Here is a 22,210-nt window from a genome sequence, read left to right on the forward strand (position 1 = left end):
TGTCTGAATGTACAGTATATCTATTTTTTTATATAATCTCATGTATATCTAAACAAAATCTAAATGTAGTTATATATATATATATATATATATATATATATATATATATATATATATATATATATATATATATTGGCTTGCATTTCCAGCCTATTTTTTATGGCTATATCTTTTGCATATTGACATATTACAAAAATCTGCCACTAAAGTATGACAATGAAATGTAGTAGGCCTATCAAAATCTAGTAAAAAAGGACTTAAATATTGATCTGTTTCTCACCCACACCTATCATATAGCTTCTGAAGACATAGATTTAACCACTGGAGTTGTATGGATTACTTTTATGCTGCCTTTATGTGCTATTTGGACCTTCAAAGTTCTGGCCACCATTCACTTGCATTGTATGGACCTACAGAGCTGAGATATTCTTCTAAAAATCTTCATTTGTGTTCACAAGACAGAAAGTCATGCACATCTGGGATGGTATGAGGGTGAGTAAATGAGAGAATTTTCATTTTTGGGTGAACTATCCCTTTAAGCGTATTTTTGTCTTACTGAAAACATTTGTACATTAAAAGGCATAAGCTTTTAAATGTATACATTTGAAAAATGTGTATGAGACATACAAATGAAAATCCGCCACAGCAACCTCAATGAAATCAGTAAATAAAACGGTCTTAGCCGGTTGAAACAACGACTGTGATTGGTCAAAACTGAGCAGCGCTGAGAAAAGTAACATCTGTCATATGACAATGACGTCAGCGTAACAAAATTGTAGCTATTTAATTGACAATAATTATAAAACACAATAAAGGGTTAAATATGGGAACTTTAATTTAGACCCATCGTACAATTATGGACGTTGTATTTTTAGACTCATCAAACTAACTGGTACGTTCGGGCCGCAAAGCCACGCCCATTTCGTAACTGTCTTCCACGCTAAATGCCTTTTTTCTACTGTTTTGAAGTAGTTATGCAAGTCAGTTCTCTCGGCGGCCATTTTTGAACCGCTCACGGGCAGCTATTTTCTATGTAAACAAGTGGCATGGAAGTACTGCTTCTATCTACTTGAATGGGGAAAGACCGAAATCTCCAAAACGGCTGGTCAAGATTACGATCAAAGAACATATTTAAATCCCGCAGTAAAATCTGACAACAATTATATCATAAATTGTGCTTCTTTAGCTCAGATAACGCTAAATAAAACGCAAAGGTTCAGGCTGGTTCAGCTAATGCGCTTGCGCGTTCTCGAGTTGATTGACAGACGATGTCTGTTTCTAAAAGCCGATTGGCTCTTTTACCTGTAAGGCGGGACTTCCTTTCTACATCTGTTGGCCGTTCCATTTGTCCAATTCGATTTAATACCAGTGGTCCGTCTCTGCTAAACTGTCTCTGTAATGTGGGATCAGAGGAGATCATGTAAGGTTGGAAGTTAAAGTGCAAAGAGCAGAGTGTTACCAAACCCTGATAAATAACAACCTTTCAGTCAGACTCAGATCTCAGTGTGCGTGTTCCGATCAAGAGGAACGCAGATCTGTGTGTTTGATTCAGCATCTCAGATACAACTGCGTCGTTTCATAATGGCAGAAAGAGAAAAGGCGACGGATCAGATGAAACTATGGAAGGAGGGACGCGGATCTCAGGTCTGCTGCCGAATTAATCTATTTTATTATGTTAAAATATGAGTTCAGATTTGAGGTTTTGTGTATTTCTGGTTTTAGCTTGTGCTTAATGGCGTTATTGTGCACTGAGAAATTGTGCCAAAGGTTGCAGTCCTGTACACACAAACGCAAAACTATCTGAATATATCTCGGGTAATAATGTGCAGAATTGCCTTAAATTGCACTAGTCTTTTGCATTGCTTTAAAGTAACTTTATTCTAAAATACAGAACTGAAACGAGGCCATCCATCTATCATGACTGCAGTGACAGACTGCAAAACCTCAACATGGTGCGATCAAAACAACAATACTTTATCTATGCACATACTGTATTTATTTTAAGCTCATAATTGCATAAAACAGTTCATATTTAGCTGTCTATTTATACTATCTATTTTTGTGCATTGTTGGTTATTTTGCATATCATTTGAGAATGAAAATACATAAAATTATCCGCCAAAAAATTGAAGGTCCTTTTATTAAACTTCAGGTAGTATGGCGGAATCGTTTAAGTAGGTCAGCACAGCAGCATGACGATTCCTCCCCTCGACCCACTCCTCTCTAACCTGATTGGTCGATGTGATGACTGACACCTCGTTCGACCAATCATATCTTTTATTGCCTGTTCTTGCATAACAGTGAACGGTGCAAAGTAGAAATAGGCCCTTCACCCTTAATTTATTTTTATTAATAAAGCGCAGTTCACTTTAATTGCTCCCAAAACAGTAACATTTTAATCAGATAACCAAATAAGTACTGTCAGTGTTATTTAACCATAATTTCCAGGCCATTCGAAGACTGAAGGCCAATACAATTAAGATTTGTTTTGCAATTATGGGTTTACAAGACTTCTCTATACCACATACACTCCTCAGAGATATCAAGATCATTTTAAAGTAATTTACTAATATTATGAAATGATTTTAGGAGGACCAGCAGTAAAATATTCATGGGTTTATAAAATGACTTGGATTTGTTCAGGTGTGATGTTGCTTTTACTTTGATTCAGTCTTGTCTTTAATATGTCATGGTTGGTTTTATTCCAGCGGCCGGACATCATGACCACTGGAGCCGGGGTCCCGATAGGGGACAAATTAAACGTGATGACCGCGGGTCCGCGTGGGCCACTGCTGGTTCAGGACGTGGTGTTTACTGATGAAATGGCCCACTTTGACCGAGAGCGGATACCAGAGAGAGTTGTGCATGCTAAAGGAGCAGGTTAGTGTAAACAAACTCTGTTTTAGGATGCAGCAATTCAGAGGTTCTACAGTTCAAAAGATGTTAACTCAGTATTTCCAACAGGATTTTATTTTGCACCAGAATTGGGCTTAACAGCTTGGTAAACAAAACAACTTTTAGTACTTTTTTAAAATAACTATTATTACGTTTATTATTATTATTATTAAAATACGTTGATTACAAAAAAAATTCTGAAACTCTGTTGTGGATATGCATCTTCAACCACACATTCCCATATGAACAACCAGTCAGTATAGACTGATTTATAGACTGAAGTTTGACTAACCTTACAAATTTAACATTGCTTTCAAAAAGTAACAACTTGACGTAACAAAGTAACAGTTCTCGTCTCATTTTGAACCAGACGTAATAACTAGGGATGGGCATTTTGAGTAATTTTGTAGTCAAGTACTCTAACACATAAACCGATTAATCGATTACTTGAAATTTAGAATTCAACAATAAGTTCAACTTTTGTATCAGTTTTTCTTATGAAAAAATTAGCACTAGGCATAAACAAGGTCTAGATTCAAATAAATAAATTAAAAAAAAATTCTCTCACACAGAAACGTAAATTCCAAGTTTTCTGAAGCGATACAAACACTTTAAATAATGGCATAATTTTTTTTTGGGGGGGGGGGGAGACTAATGGCAGGATGTAGGTAAGAGAAGCAGTTTTAATGTTGCCCATGGCAGGCAAAGGCAAAAAAAAAAAAAAAAAAAAAATTGCAAAATTCAAGTAAATTTTTTTTTTTACTTGTCGAATATTTAAAGCTGAACGAGTACTCGATTAATCGATTATTCACGCACATGCCTAGTAATGGCCTGCGGTTGAGCAAGTGAGTCAGCCGATCTGATTCAATGAGGAAGTGAGTTGTCTGATTCAGTCCATGATTAGAGTGAGAAAATAGACTTCTCCATTAAACTGATTGTATTTAGAATGTAGTTTTGTTGCTGTTTTACTGAAATCTATCTTCTGTCTCTTTGCAGGAGCCTTTGGATTCTTCGAGGTGACCCATGACATCACACGCTATTGCAAAGCCAAAGTGTTTGAGTATGTGGGAAAAACGACACCCATCGCTGTTCGCTTTTCCACTGTGGGTACGTCTCTGTGTGAATATTGTACAGAGAAAAATAATTGTCACATGAATTTGTTTGTCCCAGTGGAACCTGAGCTTAACCTGGAGATATTGATCATTATGTTGGAATTAGAAATGCTGGGAAATTGTGTCGTAACTGAAGTCCTGACACTCGGGTCTCTGAAACCGAGCCAAAGGGTTTTATAAGAGGGTAAAGAGCACATGTACAAACAGTGTGACTAGAACAACGGGCACACACTAACCTTCATACCAGCAAATACACATACTTCCATGATCATACCATGTTTTTTGGATTTAAGTTATTTGGTGCTGTAATTTGATTGGCTGCTGGCAGTCATTTTGGTCGATTTGTCAAATCAGTATTTTAAGGATATGTAAACTGTGTAAACTGTGGTGGAAATATCTGTAACAAGACTCACTGAGACAAGAGTATCTTTCTGGTTATTTATTACACACTTGCAAGTGGACTCAAGCCATACAGAGATCCAAGGTCTCCACAGGTAATGAGCAAAAAAGCTCTTTTCTGTTCACTGTTTTATACAAAGTTTTACTTTGTAGATTCAGCACCCCACCCACACCCAGCTCCCCATTTGTTATCTGGCCTACATGACTGCTTACGCACACAGACAGAAGAACGCTTTGTCACAACAGTTGTGTCTTCTCCCCTAACTTGTGTATGACCCTGTGAGATACGCCTGGGTAACCTAAGGACATGACAGCAGTGGTTACTATGAAAGTCAATGAAGTAATGGCTGCTTCCATTTAAAGCTATAAAAGTGTTAAGCAGTTTCAATTAACATAAGAGCACACTGAGTATAAATTTGTGTTTTTCCACTACATAAACACTTGGACAAAAGAAGATGCATGCCAAGTTCCATCTTTCTTGAAACATTTGCAGAGTTATAATGGTGTTTAGTTATAGCGTCCCCCCATGGACAGAATTGGACAACATTTGGTGTGCATCCTTAAAATGTCTACATGTCAAAGTCTACCAAGTTTAATTATGTTTGGACTTTGCATTTGGAAGATATAGGGTGATAAGTGAATATGGCAAACATTTTATTGGCTTGAATTTGTGTGTTTACTTATTAGCTTTATATAACAACAACAATAATAGAAGTCTATGGTATGTCCACATTTAGATAACCAAATAAATGTGTGTGTTTAGCTGGTGAGACTGGGTCTGCAGATACTGTGCGAGATCCTCGAGGTTTTGCTGTCAAATTTTACACTGACGAGGGGAACTGGGACCTTACAGGAAACAACACCCCCATCTTCTTTATCAGGGATGCACTTCTGGTGAGAGACACTACGCGCACAACCACACACAAGTATACTATTTTATACTGGGTAGTTATTCTATCCAGAGTATAATGGTGTGTATGTGTGTTTATTTGTAGTTTCCGTCCTTCATCCACACTCAAAAGCGGAATCCACAAACTCATCTGAAAGATCCAGATATGGTTTGGGATTTCTGGAGTCTGCGTCCAGAATCTTTACATCAGGTATGGCTGCAGAAGCCTTCAACTTGCTGTTTAGAACATCTGTGTTTTTATGTTCCTACAGAATGTCTCATTCACGTTGATCTGCATGTGTTTGTAGGTGTCTTTTCTGTTTAGTGACCGTGGAATTCCGGATGGCTACCGTCATATGAACGGATACGGATCGCACACCTTCAAACTGGTTAACTCTGAGGGGCAGCCTGTCTACTGCAAATTCCACTACAAGGTTATTATTATTTGTCTGTTTGTGTATGCGTTGGGAAAAGGCATTCCATTTTATGAATTGTTGGGACAAAGTTATTTATATTTAATTCCACATGGGCCATTTAAGACTCACTCATACATTTTTACTACCAGGCAAATATCCTGTCTGTTCTTAAAAATCTTAAATAGGTTTAATGTTGTTTTATCTACTATAATATTTCGCCATGAAAATAGCCTTAGTAGTTGGCATGGTGTTAAAACATGGTATATATTTGCAAAATCATACCTTATACTGTATTAAGTGTGACATGCTAAGTTTTGAGTGTAAAGTACTTTTTCTGTCCTCACTGATAGCAAAATCACAACCAATCAGAATATAGTTTAATTGACGTTTAATATGTGGAGCGAGATTTTGGACCAAAGTGTTCAATGTGGATGGCGCACTGTGATTTGCCACTCTTAGTTACACTGTTACACTCTCTTCTTCAGACTGACCAGGGCATTAAGAATTTGACTGTTGAAGAGGCAGATCATTTGGCTTCCACTGACCCAGATTACTCCATCAGAGACCTCTTCAATGCCATCGCAAATGGCAACTTCCCATCATGGACTTTCTACATTCAGGTCATGACCTTTGAGCAGGCGGAGAACTGGAAGTGGAATCCCTTTGATTTAACTAAGGTACCAGCACGCAGGTGTCTACGGACCCTTGACAGAACAAATTAGACTTTGATCAATGTGCAAAAAAAAATTTTTTTTTTAATTTATATATATTATTAAAGATTGATAAATCTGGTCAAAAGAAAAAAACGTATGTGAGGTGTTGAACAAAGGAAAATTCTGTATGCACTACCGGTTAAAAGTTTGGACACCTTACAGAGTTTGTTTTTCTTTTAAAGGAATAGTTCACCCAAAAATGAAAATTCTCTCATTTACTCACCCTCATGCCATCTCAGATGTGTAAGACTTTCTTTCTTCTGCTGAACACAAACACAGATTTTTAGAAGAATATTCAAACTCTGTAGGTCCATACAATGCAAGTAAATGGTGGCCAGACCTTTTGAAGCTCCAAAGATCACAAAAAGGCAGCATAAAATGAATTAATATGACTCCAGTGGGTAAATCCATGTCTTCAGAAGCGATATGATAAGTGTGGGCGAGAAACAGATCAATATTTCAATCCGTTTTTACTGTAAATTTCCACTTTCAATTTCAGATTTTCACAATCTGAAAGTGGAGGTTTATAGTAAAAAAGGATTGAGCTATTGATCTGTTTCCCAGCCAGTGATTGCATCACTTCAGAAGACATATATGTAACCACCAGAGTCGTATGGAATTGGATTATGATGCCTTTATTTGTTTTTTGGAGATTTAAAGTTCTGGCCACCATTCACTTGCATTGTATGGACCTACAGAGCTGAGATATTCTTCTAAAAATCTTTATTTGTGTTCTGCAGAAGACAAAGTCATACACATCTAGGATGGCATGAGGGTGAGTAAATGATGTAAGAATTTTAATTTTTCAGTGAACTATCCCTTTAAATGATTAACTATAATTTTCTACAAAACTAAAGTTTACCTATGTATGTACAAATTAATGAAAGTTTAAAAGTTTGAAGTTTGATGGTTATACAGACATTACAGTATGACTAGCTTGCTTTTTGTCTGACTGTCCAGTTTCATGGCCTCATATGGTTTGATTTCCATTGGCTGCTCACCGTATGACTTCAGATTTGAGTCGTGGAGCATCATACACTGAGATTTCCTTTATAGTCTGCTCTAAAATATCAAATATTTTTGATATCCTCCAACTAAATGGAATGTCAAATTTGATGACATTTTTGGACTCCAGAGTAAGTGAATCATCTCCGTCAGAACTTTGTGATTAGCCCAAAGCAGACTTCTTACGTAAGCGCATCCTGAAATTGTACTTAGGACTCTGTACACTGAACATTTTTAAGGTAATGTTACAACTTCTCATTCAGGGAAATTGCCAGAGCCTATACCATGTCTGCAGAATAACTGTAACAAGTAGGTTTTATGTTAATTGTGAATGACTGACTGTTGTGTGTTTCAGGTCTGGTCTCATAAGGACTTCCCTCTGATTCCTGTTGGCCGTATGGTGTTGAACAGAAACCCGGTCAACTATTTTGCTGAGGTTGAGCAGCTCGCTTTTGATCCCAGTAACATGCCGCCCGGCATCGAGCCCAGTCCAGACAAGATGCTGCAGGTATATTTTCAGTCTCGCACTGGATTAAAGCGTTAATGACTTGCTAAATGACTAATTATTACTAATAATTACTTTAATTACTAATTACTCATGTTTTTTTGCCTCAGGGGCGTCTTTTCTCCTACCCGGACACACATCGGCACCGGCTCGGAGCTAATTACATCCAGCTGCCCGTTAATTGCCCCTTCCGCACCCGTGTGTCAAACTACCAGAGAGATGGCCCCATGTGCATGTATGACAACCAGGGTCAGTAAAACCATCCTTGCCTAAATTGTCACATTATTTTGCATACATGTTTTGTTGCACAATTTTTTTTTATACCAAAATTCATTCTGCTAGTGTTTCATCAACTTAAATTAGGCCCCTAATAGTTTGTTACTGTATTGAAATCTTAAGCATTTCCTGCCCTGTAGGGGGAGCTCCTAACTATTACCCCAACAGCTTCAGTGCCCCCGAGATCCAGCCACACTTCGTCGAGTCCAAGTTTAAAGTGTCTCCTGATGTGGCCAGATACAACAGCGCAGACGATGACAATGTGACTCAGGTTTGTTGGAGCGCATGTGTATCTATGTATGGATATCAGTTATAGAGAGCACATATTAGTGTAATAGTCTGCTCTGATATGTTCTGCAGGTGCGCACGTTCTTCACTCAGGTGTTGAATGAAGCCGAGCGAGAGCGCCTCTGTCAGAATATGGCTGGCCATCTTAAAGGAGCTCAGCTGTTTATTCAGAAACGCATGGTAAAGATCTTTATCATCATTTTCATTCTCATCATGCTGCTGCAGTTTATGTCCTGATAGATTATTTGGTTATTGTAAGGTCAACATTGTTTTCTTAAGGCACGCTCCTTGTTTTATTGCAAGTAATTTGTCAGTGCATGTTATTTAAACAAAATAAAAAACCTTGGTTTTCATAATCTTTAACCAAAATGTAACATTTATTTTTGATTCAATTGGCTTTTCCCTTTCCCCAATCAAATCAGTTCCCGATTTATAAAATCAAGCCCTGCCTTATTTTATTTCTTGTTAAAAATATCCAAGATATTCAGAAGTTTACATACACTTAGGTTGACTAAAACTAATTTTTTAACCACTCCACAGATTTAATATTAGCAAATTATAGTTTTGGCAAGTCGTTCAGGACATCTACTTTGTGCATGACATGAGTAATTTTTCCAAAAATTGTTTACAGACAGATTGTTTCACTTTTAATTAACTATATCACAATTCCAGTGGGTCAGAAGTTTACATACACCTGTGCCTTTAAGCAGCTTGGAAAATTCCAGAAAATGATGTCAAGCCTTTAGGCAGTTAGCCAGTTAGCTTCTAGTACGCAAGTATAAACACCATGGGACCACGCAACCATCTTACCGCTCAGGAAGGAGACACATTCTGTCTCCTAGAGATGAACATAGTTTGGTGCGAAAAGTGCAAATCAATCCCAGAACAACAGCAAAGGACTTTGTGAAGATAAGTATCTATATCAACAGTAAAACAATACCTATATTGACATAACCTGAAAGGCTGCTCAGCAAGGAAGAAGTCACTGCTCCAAAACTGCCATAAAAAAGCCAGACTACAGTTTGCAAGTGCACATGGGGACAAAGATCTTACTTTTTGGAGAAATGTCCTCTGGTCTAATGAAACAAAATTTTAACTGTTTGGCCATAATGACCACCGTTATGTTTGGAGGAAAAAGGGTGAGGCTTGCAAGCTGAAGAACACCATCCCAACCGTGAAGCATGGGGGTGGCAGTATCATGTTGTGGGGGTGCTTTGCTGCAGGAGGAACTGGTGCACTTCACAAAATAGATGGCATCATGAGGAAGGAAAATGATGTGGATATATTGAAGCAAAGTCTGAAGACATCAGCCAGGATGTTAAAGCTCGGTCGCAAATGGGTCTTCCGAATGGACAATGACCCCAAGCATACCTCCAAAGTTGTGGCAAAAAAAATTGGAGTGGCCATCACAAAGCCCTGACCTCAATCCGATAGTAAATTTGTGGGCAGAACTGAAAAAATGTGTGCGAGCAAGGAGGCCTACAAACCTGACTCAGTTACACCAGTTCTGTCTGGAGGAATGGGCCAAAATTCCAGCAACTTATTGTGAGAAGCTTGTGGAAGGCTACCCAAAAAGTTTGACCCAAGTTAAACAATTTAAAGGCAATGCTACCAAATATTAACAAAGTGTATGTAAACTTCTGACCCACTGGGAGTGTGATGAAAGAAATAAAAGCTGAAATAAATCATTCTCTCTACTATTATTCTGACATTTCACATTCTTAAAATAAAGTAGTGATCCTAACTGACCTAAGACAGGGAATGTTTTCTTCGATTAAATGTCAGGAATTGTGAAAAACTGATTTTAAATGTATTTGGCTAAGGTGTATGTAAACTTCTGACTTAAACTGTGTGTGTGTATATATATATATATATACACACATACATACATACATACATACATACATACATACATACATACATATACAGGTGCATCTCAATAAATTAGAATGTCGTGGAAAAGTTCATTTATTTCAGTAATTCAACTCAAATTGTGAAACTCGTGTATTAAATAAATTCAATGCACACAGACTGAAGTAGTTTAAGTCTTTGGTTCTTTTAATTGTGATGATTTTGGCTCACATTTAACAAAAACCCACCAATTCACTATCTCAACAAATTAGAATATGGTGACATGCCAATCAGCTAATCAACTCAAAACACCTGCAAAGGTTTCCTGAGCCTTCAAAATGGTCTCTCAGTTTGGTTCACTAGGCTACACAATCATGGGGAAGACTGCTGATCTGACAGTTGTCCAGAAGACAATTATTGACACCCTTCACAAGGAGGGTAAGCCACAAACATTCATTGCCAAAGAAGCTGGCTGTTCACAGAGTGCTGTATCCAAGCATGTTAACAGAAAGTTGAGTGGAAGGAAAAAGTGTGGAAGAAAAAGATGCACAACCAACCGAGAGAACCGCAGCCTTATGATTGTCAAGCAAAATCGATTCAAAAATTTGGGTGAACTTCACAAGGAATGGACTGAGGCTGGGGTCAAGGCATCAAGAGCCACCACACACAGACATGTCAAGGAATTTGGCTACAGTTGTTGTATTCCTCTTGTTAAGCCACTCCTGAACCACAGACAATGTCAGAGGCGTCTTACCTGGGCTAAGGAGAAGAAGAACTGGACTGTTGCCCAGTGTTCCAAAGTCCTCTTTTCAGATGAGAGCAAGTTTTGTATTTCATTTGGAAACCAAGGTCCTAGAGTCTGGAGGAAGGGTGGAGAAGCTCATAGCCCAAGTTGCTTGAAGTCCAGTGTTAAGTTTCCACAGTCTATGATGATTTGGGGTGCAATGTCATCTGCTGGTGTTGGTCCATTGTGTTTTTTGAAAACCAAAGTCACTGCACCCGTTTACCAAGAAATTTTGGAGCACTTCATGCTTCCTTCTGCTGACCAGCTTTTTAAAGATGATGATTTCATTTTCTAGCAGGATTTGGCACCTGCCCACACTGCCAAAAGCACCAAAAGTTGGTTGAATGACCATGGTGTTGGTGTGCTTGACTGGCCAGCAAACTCACCAGACCTGAACCCCATAGAGAATCTATGGGGTATTGTCAAGAGGAAAATGAGAAACAAGAGACCAAAGAATGCAGATGAGCTGAAGGCCACTGTCAAAGAAACCTGGGCTTCCATACCACCTCAGCAGTGCCACAAACTGATCACCTCCATGCCACGCCGAATTGAGGCAGTAATTAAAGCAAAAGGAGCCCCTACCAAGTATTGAGTACATATACAGTAAATGAACATACTTTCCAGAAGGCCAACAATTCACTAAAAATGTTTTTTTTATTGGTCTTATGATGTATTCTAATTTTTTGAGATAGTGAATTGGTGGGTTTTTGTTAAATGTGAGCCAAAATCGTCACAATTAAAAGAACCAAAGACTTAAACTACTTCAGTCTGTGTGCATTGAATTTATTTAATACACGAGTTTTACAATTTGAGCTGAATTACTGAAATAAATGAACTTTTCCACGACATTCTAATTTATTGAGATGCACCTGTATACATATATATATATATATATATATATATATATATATATATATATATATATATATATATATATATACATACATACATACATACATACATATACGGATATATATAGGCAACTATCGGCAGAGATTTTTTGCCGATAACCGATAGTTCCAAAAAGCAACTATCGGCATCAATCGGTAAAACCGATATATCGGTCTACCTCTAGTTGAGAACTTCCAGGTTCAATATCAACTAATCTCAATCAACAACATTTTTGGCATGTTGATTACTACAAAAAATTATTTAGACTTGTCCCTTGGTTATTCAAAAAATGATGTTACAGTACTTACAATGGAAGTGAATGGGGCCAGTCCATAAACATTAAAATACACATAAAAGTATAGCCACAAGACGTAAACATGCATGTTAACATGGTTTTATCGTGAAAAAAATCGGGGAATTACCGCCATTCCATTTATGAAATTACAGGGTTTACACCTGATATGTCGTCCTACATTTTTAATATTTGATGTAACTTTACACAGATAAGTTTAGTAAGCGATTTAATCATAAAAATCACATTAACGTGTAATGTTTACGTCTTTTGAAACAATGTGTATTTTAATGTTTATAGGCTGGCCCCATTCACTTCTATTGTAAGTGCTTTACTTGCTTTTTGATTTTTAATTAACAAGGAACGAGTCAATTATTTTTGGCGAGTATCAACATCATGCCACAAAAAAAAACGTTTATTGAACCCAGAATATTCTTTTAATGTAATGAAAACCAGTCCATATTTTAATTTGTCAATTTACGAAGCTAACAAGAAACATTTAGAAATAAACGGACCTCTCACGTAGATTCTACACATTGATAGTAATCTATAAACAAGCTTCATGATTCAGCTAGATGAATATGAGTTTTATGTTTCTACAGGTGCAGACCTTGATGGCCGTTCACCCAGATTACGGATCCCGTGTTCAAAAGCACCTGGATAAATACAATGCAGAGGGGAAGAAAGTAGGAAAAACACACACTCAGTTACACAAACATACAGTCAATAATGTGATTTTACAGTATGTCATTATTTTTCTTCTCGCTTTCTGTTTGTCCCTCCAGAACACCGTTCATGTTTATTCTCAAGGTGGAGCTTCTGCTCTGGCTGCAGCTTCTAAGATGTGATTTCAAGTGCTGCCCCTCTGCACACATTTCTATATACACAAACAGATACACATGTTCAACCACACTAACATACATATGAGTGTCTGATGTTCTCTGAAATTCTAGTGTAATGCTTTATTAATTCCTTGCTGTAGAGATACAGGTGTCATATAATAAGTGTCAGTTGGCTATACAACACAATTCCTCAATGCATCATGATTTTAGCTACATAATTGTCATGGAATTTAACCATTAAGAGGCCTTTAATGCATACATAAATATGAGCTAATCCAAAACGAATCAGATATTGCCTGTTTCAGGATTTTGTGTGAAATGTAGAATAGCCCCCCCCCAGCAAATAATGCTGTGTGAGCCTTTAATTTGCTGTTTTTCTTGGCTACCAATACAGTTTAAAGCTGATAATGTGAAATTAACTCCGTCCCTTTTGCCTTAACTGAATACAGTTCAGTTCTTATAACATGAACGTGAAGTGTCTTGTCATTTTGTAATTAATAAAGCAGATTATTTGATCTCTATAACTGAATTGTGGTGTCATTTTATGGAAAAAGCAGTAGGGCAGGGTATCAATACAGATTTCCCAATTTGATTCATTTCTGATTCTCAAGCTCTCAATTTGATTCTAAAACAATTTGATTTGATTGTAATTCATTTGGATGTGTCCATAAGGTATAATATCCACTTTGCTTCCATATGATAATATAAAAATTTACAGGGAACCTTTTAGCTCTAGAATGGTCTTAACGATCAAGTCCAACTGTTGATCTCACCGGGTCAAATTGACCCGGCTCGTTAAATCACAGTTCAACATTTGCACATTTTCTCCAAAAAAAAAAAAAACTGTTTTGGAGAAAACAGTTTTACTAACATTTTTACTAAATTACAAATGGAAAGTTTACTAATTTTAAATGCATTAAATACTCCAAATTTACATTAGAATATATGTACAGTATGTGTTCACGTGTGTGAGTGTTTGTGGATTGGTGGGTGTGTGTTGGTCAGTTCTTGCTTAAACCACACACAGACAAACATTTGTTCCCATTTTTCCCATTTGTTTCCATAGACTTCCATAGTTTTTATATCGAAGTAATAATATTGTGATGCAACTTATGTGCGTGCATATCTTTGAAGGGGGTGTGTGTGTGTGTGTGTGTGTGTGTGTGTGTGTGTGTGTGTGGAGGGGTGTGCGTGAGTGCAAATATGAGTATGAGTGCACTTCTAAGTAACATTTTGGACTGTTCTACAATTTTACAGCTTTCTTGTAAGTCTTTATATACACCGGGTCAGGACTTTTTTATTTTTATAGCTTGTTAAATGCATGAAATAAATAAAATAAAAAAATACATTGCCAGGTTCAGATCACCTCTGTGGAGGATGTCATGAAGTTTCAAGCCGAAAAGGTAAAGTTAATTGATTTTAATCAGTTAAAAGTTTAAACGGGTCAAATTGACCCATAAGTCCATTCAGTAGTTAACTTGGTCCATGCTGTTCAGTTCAGTTGATATGTATTTTACAGATTATAATAATCAACTCAACCAAAACTGAAGTAAACTTTAAAGTAAGAGACTGGTTTGGGGATTTTAGTCATTGATAACGGGATCGTTGAAAAAAAAAAAAGATTGTCAGAAATAGAAAATCAGTAGTTTTGACCAGCTCTAAAAAGCAGCATGGACATTCTGGAATCTCAGTTGCTTTTTCCTGCACTGCCACCGTAGAGGGTGCCATTTTCTTAAAAAGGAACCCAAGATCCTAACATGACATTATGGTCACTAAAAGAAATAGAATTTAAACTAATTTTAAAAGTAATGAAGTGGAAGTGGTGGTACTGCTGTAGCGCACATGCTTTCAACAGCTTTGGTGCTCCTGCAGGGATGTAGGCTCTAATACAACTCTAATATCTACCCCTAAAATGTTCTGTCTCTTTATACTTCCATACAAAGTCAAAGCACAGAAACTATTCCAACACTGAAACTGTGAAAAATTGCTTCAATGTTTTTAAACTGTCCAGCCAAATGTGGGTTATAAAATAGTCTCACTCTGTTTTCTCAAAACCACAGGACAGATAATAGTTTAAGAGGCCTGATTTTTGATTATAACTCAGTTTTGACAAAGTATTGTTAACGTGTTTTGTCTTTGTAGGGTAGTATACATTCCTCTCGATTGAAATGGACAAAAAAGTCAGGAATCATCAGCAAGTTAAATGCATAAAGTTTAAATGTTTTATCCATGTTTCCAAGACCTGTTCTCTTTGTGTGCCTTTTTATACATTTTGTAGAAAGATTTCGTATAAATGGTTGCATGTATAAAAGCACTATGCCCTGATCTCCTTAGCAATGACCACATAATGAAGGACCTCTCTTTCTCTCTCTCTCTTTTGACTCCACCCATGTAGTATAAGTAGGGTTCTGATTTTTCTCTTCAGTAATTTCTCTCTAGATTCTTCCAGGAGTTGACCCTTGACCTTGAGCCCCGAGGATGGATAACGCCACATACAGCTATGTGAACGATTGCACTCCGCTCACAAACTGTAAGTCTGGCCGAAAGGCTGGTGGCTCAACGGTGGTCAACATGAGCCATGCAGGCAAGAAGCCACCAAATGACTATCTGATCTGGTCTCTGTGTAACACTTTGTACGTTAACTTCTGCTGCCTGGGATTCATGGCCTTGATCTACTCCATTAAGGTGAGCTCCAAGATCAATATCTCTGTTTTATAACTCTTTTTGTACCTTTGAAAGGATTTTGAGAGTACAAAACAAAACAAATATTCTAACCAGGGATCTGATGAAGAGAAATTACATACTCGGCCTAAGAGACTGCAATTAAAGATCTCTACTGATGTATTGGTGCTTTAAAGATCTCAGAAACCCATACACTGATCTGAAGAACCAATAATATAATATGTTTGTGTTTTCAGGCTCGAGATCAGAAGACCTTGGGTGATATGCGTGCTGCACAGGAATGCTCGGACAAGGCGAAGTGGTACAATATTCTGGCATCAGGCTGGAATCTGTTGATTCCTCTGCTCTTGCTGGGTTTGCTGGTTCTGCTCCTGGTTCATCTGGGCAGCTCAGAGGGAACGTTTGATTTCTTCGGCGAGGACGGATTCCAGAGTTTCATGAAGCTTTTCAGCAGGTAGAAAGAACGACTGGCAAACCAATCCTCAAAACTCCTGGAAACCTGCCGGACTGTTCACCCTCACTCCACTTTCTCAACGTATTATTTTCTTTGGCTATGTGATGAATTTATGATTATTTCTATAATTAATGTCAGTATGTTATCTCTTAGCAGATCTGTCCTGCATTTCTATTATACGAAGTAAATTGGCTCAATAGTATTTAATAAAGTATTTAATGTTAACAATATTTTACACGTGTCTCTTTGCAAAGAATCCATTGGATACAACTTTATACCCCTGTTATAAACACACCGTGACGCTCGATTCGCGAACGAGTCATTCTTTGGAACCGGTTATTTCTGATGATTCTTTTGAACCGATTCGCAAAGGGTTTGTAAACCGACTGTAAAATCGATTAAAGAACTGAATGTAAAACTGTAAGTGATGTGTTAGAACCACGTAAAAGTTCACGTTTTCTGTGTCGCTCAATCGAAAACAAAGTTATAAACAACTAAATAGGCCTGTTTAACTGAATTGCACTGTTACAAACGCACATAATTTACGCTCGATTCGTGAACGAGTCATTCCTTGGAAATGATTCTTTCTTATGGTTCGGTTGAACCAATTCTCAAAGCGTTTGTAAATCGACTGTAAAGCCGACTGAAGAACTTAAATGGAAGTAAAACTGAGGTGAGTGATATGTTAGAACATTAACCTCGTATATTTGACGTAATCTATGTCACTCGATTGAAAACAAAGGTATAAAGGACAAAAACAAAAAGAGGTAAACATGAGTTCTGTGTTAACCAGCCTTAGTAAGGTTTCTGAACGGTTGTATTTCTCATGTTGTAAAGGTAGAAAAGTACCTGTGGTCATGTGCCTCTTTATACAGCTCTGGAAAAAATTAAGAGACCGCTGCACAATTATAAGTTTCTCTGGATTTACTATTTATAGGTATGTGTTTGAGTAAAATGAACATTTTTGTTTTATTCTATAAAGTCCTGAGAACATTTCTCCCAAATTCCAAATAAAAATATTGTCATTTAGAGCATTTATTTGCAGAAAATGACAGCTGGTCAAAAAAAAAACCCCAAAAAGATGCAGTGTTTTCAGATCTCGAATAATGCAAAGAAAACAATTTCATATTCATTTTTAAACAACACAATACTAATGTTTTAACATAGGAAGAGTTCAGAAATCAATATATGGTGGATTAGCCCATATTTCCATTCACAGCTTTCATGCGTCTTGGTATGCTCTCTACCAGTCTTTCACAGTGCTGCTGGGTGATTTTATGCCACTCCTGGTGCAAAAATTCAAGCAGCTTGGCTTTGTTTTGTGACTTGTGGCCATCCATCTTCTCCTTGATCACATTCCAGAGGTTTTCAATGGGGTTCAGGTCTGGAGATTGGGCTGGCCATGACAGGGTCTTGATCCGGTGGTCCTCCATCCACACCTTGATTGACCAGGCTGTGTGGAATGGAGAATGTCGTGCTGGAAAAACCAATCCTCAGAGTTGGGGAACATTGTCAGAGCAGAAGGAAGCCAGTTTTCTTCCAGGATAACCTTGTATGTGGCTTGATTCATGCCTCCTTCACAAAGACGAATCTGCCTGATTCCGGCCTTGCTGAAGCACCCCCAGATCATCACCGATCCTCCACCAAATTTCACAGTGGGTGCGAGACACTGTGGCTTGTAGGCCTCTCCAGGTCTCCGTCTAACCATTAGACAACCAGGTGTTGGGCAAAGGTGAAATTTGGACTCATCAGAGAAGATGACCAACATACCGCCAAAATAGCGCCAACCCGCATCTCAGAATAGCATTCTGAGATGATATTCTTCTCACCACAATTGTACAGAGCGCTTATGTGAGTTACTGTAGAATTTGTCAGTTCGAACCAGTCTGGCCATTTCTCTGTTGATCCCTCTCATCAACAAGGCATTTCCGTCCACAAAACTGCCTCTCACTGGATGTTTTTTGTTTTTGGCACCATTCTGAGTAAATTCTAGAGACTGCTGTGTGTGAAAATCCCAGGAGATCAGCAGTTACAGAAATACTCAAACCAGCCCATCTGGCACCAACAGTCATCCATGCAATTATCTAATCAGCCAATCATGTGGCAGCAGTGCAGTGCATAAAATCATGCAGATGTGGGTCAGGAGCTTCAGTTAATGTTCACATCGACCATCAGAATGGGGAAAATGTGATCTCAGTGATTTGGATCGTGGCATGCAGCGCTCTGTACAATTGTGGTGAGAAGAATATCATCTCAGTATGCTATTCTGAGATGCGGGTTGGCGCTGTTTTGGCAGCACGAGGGAGACCTACACAATATTAGACAGGTGGTTTTAATGTTGTGGCTGATTGGTGTATAGGACTGTATCTAAAATAAATAAGTGGTGATAAATAAATACTAATACAACAGGCTGGAAAAATAGACATTTATTAATTTTAATATCCTATATATACTTTAAATGTGTTGAAACTTCACACCGGGCGTCACATCCTGAAAACTGCACCGTTAGAACTGTTTCATGTTGAAGAGCCACTTAAAAGTAACTTTTTGTGTTCTCTCTTATAAATGTAAATGAGTGTAAATGTCAGCATCATACTGTATGTTGAAAGGATTGAAGTCTGTCACTTAAAACATGAGCTCATTGATGTCATAAAATATCAGTCTGCTTTTTTATTCCGACCGTTACTCCTGGTCGGAGGCTTCCGTAAATATTTAGTTTATATGTAGGGTTACATTCTACTCAAGTTTAGTGGTGCAACACTCAAATATTTAGTAGTGCATAAATTATGACTTAGTGCCCATTTACGCCACAACTGGGCTAACTTACGTATAACTGGTGCAACCAGCCCCTGGTGATCACCTAATCATTACCTCATTAAGTAGAATGAGGTGTGATTTTGTTGGAATTCAACAGACACTGGAATGGAATGGCTGCCATACATGTTGATATGCTGATTTAAGAAAAATTTGGAGTGGTCCCTTAATTTTTTCCAGAGCTGTATGTTTCTCTGTGCTCTGTAATGTTATGCTGTGCCGCCTGTGCTTACAGTGGTGGCCCCTCCCAGCTGTGCTGGTATTTTTATCATTTAAATGACAGAGATGTTTGCCAGCCTTCACTCCCCTTCTATTTCAGTCAGTATAAAGAGTGGACACAGATGTGCAGTGACTCGATTAAAGAGCAGTTAAAATACACACCCTCATATAGACCTGCTGCATGTGAGATGTGAGGCCATTTCTCATCTGTGCGGATTCTTGCTGACTCTTCATTATTATAATTATCAATTAAATCCCTGAGGCCTTTGATGCATCAGACCATATTTAAGATTACTGTAAAATCTGGCATAGCCATGTTATAATTCATCCAAGAAATAAACAATCTCACAAAACCTATCAAGAACTTGTCTGTTTTAAAAATAAATAAATCAATCAATAGAAAAAGAAATAAGAATGAATATTTTGCAATAAAGAATATTCCGGGTTCAATACAATTTAAGCTCAATTGATAGCATTTGTGGCATAAATTTGATTACCACAACAAAAGTTTCAACTTTATTTAAAAAAAACCAAACCAAAACAAAAAAACATCTGGGTTACAGTGAGGCACCTACAATGGAAGTCAATGGGGCCAATCCGTAAATGTTGAAATACTCACTGTTTCAAAAGTATAAGTAAACAATATGCGTGTTAACATAATTTTAGTGTTATAAAATTACTTACGTTAATCTTTACGTTAATCAATCTTTACGTTGCCATGACGACATAACGCAACCTTGTAATCTCGCAGAAATTACGATTTTAAATAAATCTACAGTTCAAATACTACATGAGTTTTAACAGAAGAATTAATGCAAGTGCTTTTATAAAATTGAAAGCTTAACATTTCTGCATTTAAACCCTCCAAATATTGGCCCCATTGACTTCCATTGTAAATACATCACTGTAACCTCGATTTTTGCTGCTTCTTTTGTTTTAAAAAATGAGGGACGAGTTTAAATAAAATTGTGTGGTAATCAATATTATGCCACAAAAGCTGTCGTTTGAGCTTTAATTTCAACCTGGAATATTCCTTTAAGAAAATGAATTGTAATACAGTAAAAAAAAAAAAAGTATAATATCCAGATGCATTACAGTAATAGGAATGAGAATTTGGGGAGAACAAAATAATGATAAATAAAACAATGTCACAAAGCAAAATAATCCTAATGGTCCTTAAGAGGCTTTATTTTTTTTACAACAATTATTCATATTCTGTCATTATTTGGGAGTTGAAACATGTTTTATTTAGATGTACATGTCGACATTGCACAGTGTTAACATTAAAATTTAATATTGATTTCTAGAATACAGCAATATTCCATTGCAATTAAAATTGTATGTTAATTTGTCTGTGTTTTTTGATAAAGGTTACTTGCATCCTAATGTCAAAATCAAGAAACAAATGATATTTTGAGTTGATAATTGCAAGTAGTCACTAAGCAGGTAAGCAGTCGTTTAGCAGGCGATTGAAACTTGCAATCTTTTTGTTTTCAGATTGTAACCACTACTCCACTTAAGCATGTTTGACTTGTTTTTTTGTTTTTTTTGAGAACCTTAAGGCATTCTGAAACAGATTTTCTTGATCTAAGTGATTACAATTGCTATTTTCTGCTTGCTTTTGGATGTTTTTCTCTCACTGTGATTTCATTAGAGTTTCAGCAGGATTCTTCTGCTTTCAGGAGGCAGCAGGAGGGTATTTCAGCTCCTGTGGTTTGAGCACAACCACATTAGGGAGGATCACACACATAAACACTCACTAGCTGAAATTAGCCACTGGAGCAGACGTCTATATGCAGCTGATCTGCGAGTACTAAGGGATAATCTTCCCTTTCCGCCTGGTTTTAGGCTCTTAGTCTATAATGATCCTCAGTAGTTAGTTTCTAGGTGGCTTTCAGCTCCCACCCAGTTTTAATAACAGGTAAGACATCAGACATGGTACATTTGTTCCATGGTTATAAGGGACACCTGCCCAGTACAGTTATAGGATCAGGAGGTATTACGATGGTACTACATGATTTTACATAAATGTACTATTGTGTTAAGATGGTACTACGGGTTAGGTAAAAATACCAATATTAGTCCATCTTTATTTTATTTATTTTTTCATACAAAGAAAGTGAATGGTGACTGCGGCTAAAATTCTGCCTAATATGTGCTTTTGTGTTTCACACAGTCATATGAGTTTGTAACAACCTGAGGGTAAGTGGTGACAGAATGTTCATTTTTTGCCGAATTATGCCTTTTAGGTCATAGGTGTAGACCTTTCTTTGACCAAAAATGGAGTGAAATGTTTTTAGACTGCAAAAAGCTTTGAGTGACCTAGATTACTCACAGACAATATTTTTTAATATTTACAGTTGTGGCCAAAAATATTGGCACCCTTGGCAAATATGAGCAAAGAAGGCTGTGAAAAGAAATCTGCATTGTTATCCTTTTGATCTTTCATTTAAAAAAAAAAAAAAAATCACAAAAATCTAACCTTTAATTAAAGTAAAACAATTGAAACGGGAAATATCTCATTATTAAATAAAAAAACACATTTTTAAATCTCCAAAATGCATTATTCATTATGTACCCTTTTATTCAATACTTTGTGCAACCTCCCTTTGCCAAGATAACAGCTCTGAGTCTTCTCTTATAATGCCTCATGAGGTTTGAGAACACCTGGCAAGGGATCTGAGACCATTCGTCCATACAGAATCTCTACAGATCCTTCAAATTCAGAGGTCCATGTTGGTGGACTCTCCTCTTCAGTTCACCCCACAGGTTTTCTATGGGGTTCAGGTCAGAGGACTGGGATGGCCATGGCAGAACCTTGATTTTGTGGTCAGTGAACCATTTTTGTGTTAATTTTGATGTGTGTTTTGGATCATTGTCCTG

The 22,210-nt window shown here is 37.3% G+C and overlaps 2 protein-coding genes across 3 annotated transcripts; both read left to right on the plus strand.

Moving 5' to 3' along the window:
* Nucleotides 1-1,404: 1,404 nt before the first annotated feature.
* Nucleotides 1,405-13,682, plus strand: cat (catalase). Of its 2 annotated transcripts, XM_051689597.1 has the most exons (14): nucleotides 1,405-1,644; nucleotides 1,892-1,952; nucleotides 2,709-2,880; nucleotides 3,892-4,002; nucleotides 5,170-5,300; nucleotides 5,402-5,506; nucleotides 5,604-5,729; nucleotides 6,197-6,388; nucleotides 7,785-7,937; nucleotides 8,045-8,183; nucleotides 8,351-8,481; nucleotides 8,571-8,678; nucleotides 12,919-13,002; nucleotides 13,102-13,682. In XM_051689597.1, the coding sequence occupies exons 2-14, from the start codon at nucleotides 1,950-1,952 to the stop codon at nucleotides 13,162-13,164; spliced, it is 1,518 nt and encodes a 505-aa protein (XP_051545557.1). In that variant the 5' UTR covers nucleotides 1,405-1,644; nucleotides 1,892-1,949; the 3' UTR covers nucleotides 13,165-13,682. The 2 variants fall into 2 exon arrangements, with proteins under 2 accessions (XP_051545557.1, XP_051545556.1); XM_051689596.1 differs by lacking the exon at nucleotides 1,892-1,952 and having other exon boundaries at nucleotides 1,406-1,644.
* Nucleotides 13,683-13,825: 143 nt separating this feature from the next.
* ifitm5 (interferon induced transmembrane protein 5) lies at nucleotides 13,826-18,033 on the plus strand. The gene is made up of 2 exons (XM_051689599.1): nucleotides 13,826-15,843; nucleotides 16,077-18,033. The coding sequence occupies exons 1-2, from the start codon at nucleotides 15,637-15,639 to the stop codon at nucleotides 16,296-16,298; spliced, it is 429 nt and encodes a 142-aa protein (XP_051545559.1). The 5' UTR covers nucleotides 13,826-15,636; the 3' UTR covers nucleotides 16,299-18,033.
* The last annotated feature ends 4,177 nt before the right edge of the window (nucleotides 18,034-22,210 follow it).

Source organism: Myxocyprinus asiaticus, chromosome 46 (assembly GCF_019703515.2).
Source record: "Myxocyprinus asiaticus isolate MX2 ecotype Aquarium Trade chromosome 46, UBuf_Myxa_2, whole genome shotgun sequence".
Taxonomy (NCBI): Eukaryota; Metazoa; Chordata; class Actinopteri; order Cypriniformes; family Catostomidae; genus Myxocyprinus; species Myxocyprinus asiaticus.